General features: G+C 33.7%; 1 protein-coding gene across 1 annotated transcript; it reads left to right on the top strand.

The window, feature by feature from the left end:
- The first annotated feature begins 399 nt into the window (after positions 1–399).
- Positions 400–1,538, top strand: LOC119663572. The gene is made up of 2 exons (XM_038073182.1): positions 400–1,070; positions 1,148–1,538. Exons 1-2 carry the CDS (start codon positions 400–402, stop codon positions 1,536–1,538), a joined length of 1,062 nt encoding a protein of 353 aa, XP_037929110.1.
- Positions 1,539–9,877: the final 8,339 nt, after the last annotated feature.

Here is a 9,877-nt window from a genome sequence, read left to right as displayed (position 1 = left end):
GCAAGAATCCCCGTACGAAAACTGGATAAAGAAGGTTTCCTGAGGTATGAACAATGCGTTCAAAAAACAAAGGAGGTTCAGACAGTAAAAGATGTTATGGCATTTTTAGAGTAACAATATTTAGCGCTGGAATCGGTTGGCTGCAAAAAAGGAAATATTACAGACAAAAAAATAAAATCAGCAAATGTCTTTCAAATTTCTCAAAAGCAATGCATGTTTTGTAACATAGTAGTTCAGTCTGTTTTTGAATGCCGGAAGTTTACTCAGTTATCGGTAATTGATAAAAACTCCTGGATTAATAAAACGAAATTATGTAAAATATGTTTTGCGCATAAAACGAACAAGAAATGCTATAAGTTAGATAGAAAGTGTGAGCAATATGGAGGGCAGCATCACAGTATGTTACACTTACAAAAAATTGTGCAAAATAAAACGCAAATTAGTGCTGGCGCAGCTGCAAGCATGATTACCAAAGAAAATAGTGCATTCACTTTATTAGCAACAGCACAGATTCAAGTGGATTCTGCAAGTGGTGAAAAGGTTTTGTTAACAGCACTGCTGGATCAAGGTTCACAGAGGACCTCAATTTCAGAGGAAGCGACACAAATATTAAGGTTACACAGAACTAAATCGAGAACAGATCTGATTGGACCAGGAAATACATTAGTAGAAACATCAAAATCAACTGTAGAAATCGTGATTCGTCCAAGATTTGAAAGCAATAATAGTTACAAAATTAAAGCGCAACCTAATAATTATTTTAAAGAAGATTTAAAAAAATGGGACAATTACTGTTTAGCTGATCCTATGTTCAATAAATCTGATCGAATAGATGTAGTGCTTGGAGCAGATATCCTCGCCGAAATATTGCCACCGGGTTTGAGAAAATGGGGTAAAATCTTAGGTCAAGAAACTTCACTGGGTTGGATATTATCTGGAGTAATCAACACAAGCAGTACAGTCACAACTATAATATCAGCAGTTACTGCAGACATTGAGAAATTTTGGGAAATTGAAGAAGTGCGTGTAACACCTGAAATAAATGAAATTGATGAGGAATGTGAAAATTTGTTTAAATCAACAACAACGTTAAATAAGGAAAACAAATTTATAGTGAAATTACCATTTAAAAAAGAAAACGAACTAGGAGACTCAAGGAAATGGCTATGGCCAAACTTTTGTTTTTGGAAAAAAGATTTAAAAGAAATTCTAAACTAAAAACGCAGTATGTCAAGTTCATGAAGGAATATATGAATATGGATCACATGGAGAAAGTTTCCAAAATGATGTTTGGTAAATTTTATATGCCTCATCAAGCTATAATCAGAGATGACCATTCAACAACAAAAGTTCGGGCAGTATTTGATGCTTCAGCAAAAACTAGTAACGGAAAAAGCTTGAATGAAATATTACACACTGGACCTAAGCCACAACTGGATATATTTCAACTACTAATCAAATGGAGATTGTGGAAATACGTTATGACAGCTGATATAGAAAAAATGTATCGACAGGTGTTGGTACCAGAAGAAGATTAGCCATACCAAACTATCCTATGGCGTGAGGATCCAAAAAAAAACCCATAGAAGATTTTGTACTGAAAACAGTAGCATACGGAATTTCTTGCGCACTGTTCTTGGCAAAAAGAGCTCTATTTGAAGTTGCTCATGATTGTGTGGATCAAAATTCAAAACTATATCAGGTAATAAAAAATGATTTCTATATAGACGATTTGATGGCAGGCACTGACTCCATAAATGAATGCATAAGTATTCAATCCGAAATCAGTCAGCAGCTAAAAAAGTTTAAATTTCATTTACGAAAATGGATGGCAAACGAAAAGCGAATTGTGGGTGTAATTTCGAACTCAGGAGATAATTAAATAATTAAAGTAGAAGGCGGAGAAGCTGTTAAGACACTCGGTGTACAATGGGAACCGAAATCAGATAATTTTACCTTTTACATCAAACCAGTAGATAGTACTAAAATAACTAAACACAAGGGACTGTCAATATTGGTTCGAATCTATGATCCACTTGCATGGTTGAAACCAACAACAACCATGGCGCAATTATTTATACAAAAGCTATGGCTTATTGACTTGACGTGGGATACGAAACGAGATGTTAGGTTACCACAAGAATGGAATGCTTCTACTGCTATTACTATTCTAGCAGTAAAATCTAAAGTAAATCCGATAAAAAACAAAAAGACATTACCTAAGCTGGAGTTATGTGGAGCTCATCTACTAAGAAAACTTATTAAAACCATTAAAGAAATTATAAACCGAAAAGTCAAAATATATGCTTGGAGCAATTTAATGATAGCATTATCATGGATCAACAATAAAAATAAAACTAAAGATAAATTTATTTGGACTCGGGTAAGAGAAATCAAGCAATGCATACCTTCAGCAACATGGAAGTATATTAGGTCAGAAGAAAATCCAGCGGATGTGGCTTCAAGGGGCTTAAAACCAGAAGAGCTTGCAGCACATAAATTATGGTAGAATGGTCCTACATGGTTTACAGATGAATCAAATTGGCCAACATCAACTGTTTCTGCTCTTTGTGCTACAAATAATCTAAACTCTTCGCAGACAATAATCAATGATATAATAGAGCGGTATTCCAACTAAAAGAAGCATACATAAGCAGATTCATCAGAAAGCTAAAGAAGGAGAAGTTCTTTTATGGTTGACAGTAGAAGAATTAAGAAACGTAGAAAATATTATAATGCGGCTTACTCAACATTTACATTTCACAAAAGAAATTAATTTGATCAAAAACAAAAGAGAACTTCCATCTGGAAATAAAATATGTAGTCTTTAACCGTTTCTAGATAAAAATGAAATACTGCGAGTTGGATTTCGATTAGAAAATTCTTCTCTCTCTTTTGCTAGAAAATATCCAATACTATTACTAAAATGTCACTTAACGATGCTACTAGTTGATGATTATCATAAAACTACAGTACATGACGGTACAAAATTAATGGAAAATATGATACGGCAACAATATTGGATAATTAATGCTAGAAGTATTATAAAAAAGTATGTTCGAAGCTCTATTATAAATAAAGAGAACAAAAGAATAAATAATTTGATTCTGGCAATACGCTTGCTTTCTCATGCATCTTGTGCATTTTGTTTTCTTATACCTTCTTTACTTTTAGTCTTCATAAATGATTCAATCTAACATGTTATGGGCCTATTGACACGCGGATAAAACAAAAATGTTGAATACTTCGGGTATTTATACTGAACGACTAAGGGGTCGCGCAAATTTTGATGTCTGGCAAAGACAAATGAAATCGTGTCTAATTATTAACATCAGAAAAAGATGATGATACAAACGATCGCGCATTAATAGATATCACACTTATTGTGGACCCAAATAATTACAGCCACATTACAACGGCAAAAACAGCAAAAGATGCTTGGTTTGCGCTTATGAACACATATGAGGACAAAGGTTTAACAAGAAAGGTAGAATTATTGAAACAACTTGTAAATACAAAATTATAAAACTGCAAATCAGTGCAGGAGTACCTAAATGAAATAATAATGACGGCTTTGAAAGTAAACAGGACTCAATATTGATGATGAGCTCACAGCGTCTTTAATACTTGCTGGTCTGCCTGAAGAGTTTAAACCATTAGTGATGACTGTCGAAAATTGTAAAGACAAATTAACAGTCGATAAAGTCAAAAATTTATTAATGCAAGACTCCAAGTTTAATAATAATGAGACAAATTCGGCTTTGTATAGTGGTAACGTGCATAAGAAAAAATTTGTGTATAAAAACACATGTCATAATTGCAAAAAAGAGGGGCATTATGCTAAAAACTGCCCAAATAAAACAACATATTACAGAAAAAATAAACCGAATAACGGAAGAAAAGGAGACGATAAAATTTTATTTGCAGTAAAAAGAGACAATATGCAAACGTGCATTAAAGCTGTAAAATTGGAATGCGAAAAAAATCAAGAAAACATTTCGAAGAATTGGTATGTCGATTCTGGCGCAACTAACCACATGACAAACGACGAAAGCTATTTGTTTAATATTCGAAAGATAAATAACCAATCAATAGTTGTTGCAAATAAAAGTGAAATGCCTGTTAGGTGATAGGTGATATGAAAATAGCTCTCTTAGGTGAAATGCAACTCTTAAGAATGTTGAGTATGTGCCAAATTTATGTGCGAATCTTTTGTCAGTGCAACAAATGATAAAAACAGAAGAACAAAAGAATAAATAAGTTGATTCTGGCAATACTCTTGCTTTCTCATGCATCTTGTGCATCTTGTTGTCTTATAACTTCTTTACTTTTAGTCTTAATAAATGATTCAATCTAACATATACGATATAGGCGTGAAACAGCTACGCAGTTGATGGGCAACTTACCAGAAAGTAGAATTTCAATAACGAGGCCATTTGAGCACAGAGGAATGGATTACGTAGGGCCCATACAAATGAGAATATCTAAAGGAAGAGGTGACAAATCATATAAAGGTTATATAGCCGTTTTCATTTGTAGGGCTACTAAATCAATCCATGTAAGTGACCTGTCAACAAACGCGTTTCTGGCTGCCCATAGAAGATTCTTTGGTCGAAGAGGCAAAAGTTCGCATTTATACTCAGATAATGGTACAAATTTTGTCGGTGCTACTAAGAAACTTGATAGTGAATATTAAAAAGCTATAAGAAATCTTCCTTCAATTGCTGGCACGTTGGCAGTGGAGAAAATTACCTGGCATTTTATTCCCCCGGGAGGTCCTCACTTTGGAGGAATTTGGGAAGCCACAGTCAAGTCAATGAAACATCATTTAAGACGTGTCATTGGTAAAGCGAAGTTAACTTACGAAGAAATGTCGACACTGTTAATTCAAGTGGAAGCAGTTTTGAATTCTAGGCCGTTATGTGAAGTACGAGATGATATAGAAAATGCTGATGTTTTAACTCCCGGTCATTTCCTAAATATAAGACCTTTAATTGATATTCCAGAAGAAAGTTGTTCAAAAGCAATTGCTTCTCTTAATCGTTGGAAAATAATTCAGAAAATAAAAAGCGATTTCTGGAATATATGGAAAAATTATTACCTCGCAAGCCTTCAACATCGTCGCAAGTGCAAGTATTCCGCCACAAATTTAAAAGAGGATCAGGTAGTTCTTATTAAAGATGAAAGCACATCACCAGCTAGATGGCCTTTGGGTAAGATTATTAAAACACATAATGGTATGGATGGAAAAACTCGAGTTGTTACAGTTAAGATGCAAGATACCATTGTTAAGAGACTGTTAACTAAAATATGCCCTTTAGATATTTATCATGATCCAGATATCGGTTCTAAATTAAAGGCAACATCTAAAAATCCAGGTATAAGCATATCTAAAGTATTACTGACAATGTCCATGTTAGTGTTTGGTCAAGTAGCAGCAGTACAAAACACAACTAAAACATCTATCTTCATTTAATGAAGGAACAGCGGTTTATTTAGATAACGTAGACAGAATGGACGTTACATCTTCAAAATGAAACATTGTCATCTATTACGACCTAACGACATATATAGCATCAGTTCGCAGATGACAGATCTAATTCAGCATAGCTGGCAGATATTTGGTAGACTTGTGGAGTTTAGATATCATTGTGAAGAAACTTTGATGAGAATGAAAGAACAAATAGGCGAAGTAAAATTCAATAAAAAATTATTTGGCTTAGAAGACAATAATCGTATCAAGAGATCTTTAAATCCTATTGGTTCCATATATTATTTGCTGTTGGGATTGATGGACAATGATGATCAGCAAGAATTAGAAAATGACATGAGAAGTCTTTTAAGCAATCAATTCAAGATTGAAAGATTGCTTCGCAATCTAACCTCATTGGTTAATATCACAATAAATGTTCTACAGGAAACCACCAACAAAGTAAACAAAGGTTATAAGCAAATTCAGAAAAAGGTTGACAACATGATAAAGATCACAAATGAACAATATTTTGTCTATAAAGAGCTCATAAAATTTATGGCAGTCGCAGATTAGATAGAGACTCAACTACGAAAGATAGAAAAGATTCAAATCCAAATGCTAAGGCTACTAATAGATATTAATCATGGAAAAATTAGTTCAGTTCTGTTAAAACCAGAGCAGCTTAGCTTGGAAATTGCAAAAATAGAAGCATGGCTACCAGAGAAGATGAAATTACCTGGTGATACAATCAACCAAATTGCAACAATTATCCGTCTTCTAACAGGAAAGGCAGTAATTGTGAACAGCAAGCTAGTTATCAAAATTCAATTTCCTTTGATTACGATAAAGTTTTCCAATATCTTTAAGGTAGTTCCAGTTCCAGTCAAACATGGTAATTCGAACGTAGTGGCTTCTATAGCTCAAACTTACCTAGTCTACAGTCACGAGGATGATGTTTATCATTTAATGTCTGAAGTGGAGTTACATCAATGTGAAGTCATATCTGACCGGCAATATCTATGTGAAGAGACTTGGGTATGACAAGATGCAAGCGATAACTCCTGTGAAGTATCTCCTTTGAAACCACATAAGAAGATTGTATGTCAGTTTGTAGGGGCCAGTAACAAACACATGTGGGTGAATCTAAGTAATCGTCGGAAATGGATTTTTAGGGCATCGCTAAACGCTACTTTACATGTATTTTGTGAAGCATCAACATCTGTTCTCATTACCGCAACAACTTCTGTTAATACTACAATCAGGTTGTTCTGGTGAAACTGGAAAGACGCAACTGCATGCAAGTAATTATAAAAACTAGGGTCGCCAGTGGTCGAAATTCGACCAATAGAAAATACAATTTATTTATTTTAATAGTAAATAAATTTTATTGATGAATTTGATTAAAATATGAACAAAATCTAAAGAAAGTTGTAGAAAACAATTTAAAAAATAAATTAAAATTTATAATTTCATCTCGTGCAAAATTATTTGTTGTGTTTCTGGTTTTGGCTTAATTCTTCCTTGTATTAGCAATCCAATCAAATCGTTTAATTTAAATTTGTCGTCATATGTGACCACATATGCACCTGCGAAAAAAGAAAATAATTAGTATAAAATATGAAATATGATGAATTGTTTGAATGAAATACCGATAAAGTTTCGAACTGATGCTCCATTTTGAAATCTTTTCAACAAATAAATTATCTTAACATCTGCTCCGTACATTTGTTCTTCAGGTGATATCGGAAAGTTATCAGTATAGGAATCAGCAATTTTGTAGAACAGCACCTTTTTCTAAAGAAATTCGAAATTCTGACGCAATTTATTGCGTCAATTTATTGCATAATTTCGACAATGCGACTTTGTACAACATCTCGCTCCCGTGTTAATTATCAAACAAATTCCTATACTCTGCCATCACGAAATCAAATCGCGGTATGCAGTGAAGGCAAGAAACAAAGAAATGAAATTGGCAAATGAACGAATGAAAAAAATTAAATATTGAAAAACATTCAAACTGAATGAAATCTAAAATGATAATAATGCATAATAATAATTCTATATTTTATATCACGAAGTTCTCAAAACTTCAGTGTAAACAATATTTTTTGTAAAAACCCTTTCATCATTAGCCAAATGACCTTGTCCACCTTCATTACTGACATAAAATTTAAGTCCGTCAAATGATCTAACTCAACTGGCTGCAACGTAAAGTTGACCATGCGAAAAAAAAGTCTCCTCAACAATATTCCAACTCTATTAAATGTCTGTCCTTGGGATTTGTTAATTGTCATAGCAAATGCGCTGATGACTGTGGAAACTGTGTTCTTTGAAAATTAAATGGCAGTGCAGTCCCTGAATACGTCAAGTGTATGCGTGGAATCAAACCACGTTTTCCGCGAGCAACTCCAGTGAGTACTTCACAATCTATTGTGTTATTATGCATTGCTTTGACTCGCATTCTCGTCCCATTCACTAATGCTTGCTTCGTATTTAAATTTCGAATTAACAAAACTATCGCATTAATCTTGAGCTCCAACTTATGTGGTGGCAAACCACTTACAATCAAAGTATTCAAAAATTCTACAGGATAGTTGCACACCTCACTGTTATCCTCGCAAATAATTCTGTCAAAACTGTAGTAAACCTTTTCTTCACCAGCGATGCGATTCAATACATCGTTATTGATAAGTCCACAATCTTCATTAGTTGGAGCTAACACAACTGACTTCAACATTCTATCTGATAAAATGGTTTCATTAATATCTCCAAAAATATCATGTACTGTGTTAGATTCAACACCTATCAAATTTGCTGGAATTTCTACTAAATCTTCACCATTGCCAATTCTCTTTAGAAATTGAACGAATTCCAACTCTTCGGGGAGTGCTCTCATATTTTGAGTTAACGTTATATGATTGAAAGACGGGAATTCTGCCCAACTCGTAATACAATTTGCAATCATTACTGCTATTATAAATAATGCCGCCGAATTAATAAATCTGGCATAACTACTACTTTTTTTATATTCGGAACTGTATTTTCCATCAGATTTATAGGCAGTTTAAAAACATTATGGAGTGTCTTTCCACCAATCAATAAAGTGGAAGCAATACCACTAAATGCACACGAAATACAGCGAAGATTAAGGGAATTTAATTTACGAATTATAGCCGTTTGTGTGAATGTTTTCCCACAACCTGCATGGGATGTCAAACAAAACACATTTGATCCTGTATCGTAATACTGAACTTCACGAATAACTTTATCAATAGTATCACGCTGTTCATTATTTGCGCAATCATAAAGCTCATTAAATAAACATTCTTCTACGAAAGGATCAAAAATATCGAGATCAGCAAATTCTGGCATTATTGTAGGTGTAGGCAAACCAAGTGACGTACATGTAACATTATGTGTTAACAAAATATCCTCGATTTCCAATAATACTCTATTAAAAGAAACATCTACACTACAACCATCTCTAACGAAATCTTCGCTTAAATGATCTCTAAATTCCACCCAAAGCGCTAATGTATTTGCTGGAATATTGAAGGCACAATTAATCGCAAACAAATTACGCATTTGTTTTCCTGAGTTAAATGTCTTAGCTTCATTGAGAGAAACTCTCCGCTAGTTATAATTGGACGTAATTCCCCTAGCATGACATGCTTCGATAAATGTCCTATAAACCATTCCATTGAATGTACGCGCATCTTCATATGATTTTGGCCCTTTTACATGCAACAAAAGTAATCTTAAATGGAATTGCTCAATTTCTTTGGGAGACACCATATACATCCGAGTAATAATTTTATCTCCTCCTCGTTGTCTTTTTTGCCAAGATTTTCTACTATCAATCCAAACATAATGCAATGAAATTTCTATATACGTATATTGATTAGCAGATGAATCACTTTGATTCAATTGAAAGAAAGCTAATAGCTTCGTAAGCTTAGGATTTTCTACTGCTTGTCTTTCTTGGTCTTCGCGAAATATAATATTTTGTCTTTGTGTCAAATGAATGTGAAGACGAATTATAATATGAGACTGAAAATGCATAGGAAATTCATATATTCGCCACATAGCCTCAGTTGATCCCACATATCGATCATTCAAAAAATTTCTAACGTCATCTACTTCAACTTGTACTTGTTAGTCATTTTCGTTTGTGCTTTCACTTTGAATTAAAACAGTTGCACTATCAAAACCCTTATATACATATTTATATATGTACTTAATACTTTTGACGGAAGTGCACACCTCGACATTAATGTGACAATTATATTTTGCAAACAAATACGGGTTGTATGGAACGACATAACGATTATCTAAAGACTTTCCTCTAATATCAACGGAAACATTATTATCGCGCCGTCTATACAACGGATAACCATTAACTGA

Source organism: Teleopsis dalmanni, unplaced genomic scaffold, assembly GCF_002237135.1.
Source record: "Teleopsis dalmanni isolate 2A unplaced genomic scaffold, ASM223713v2 unscaffolded_contig_0588, whole genome shotgun sequence".
NCBI classification, from domain to species: Eukaryota; Metazoa; Arthropoda; class Insecta; order Diptera; family Diopsidae; genus Teleopsis; species Teleopsis dalmanni.
This window is presented reverse-complemented; position numbering and strand designations above follow the sequence as displayed.

What these genes read in the sequence shown, in the direction of transcription:
- LOC119663572 (XM_038073182.1), top strand. Translation starts at nt 400, where the DNA reads ATGTTACACTTACAAAAAATTGTGCAAAATAAAACGCAAATTAGTGCT. An exon ending in GATGAGGAATGTGAAAATTT is followed by an intron (nt 1,071 to 1,147) that starts GTTTAAATCAAC and finishes AAAACGAACTAG; the next exon opens with GAGACTCAAGGAAATGGCTA.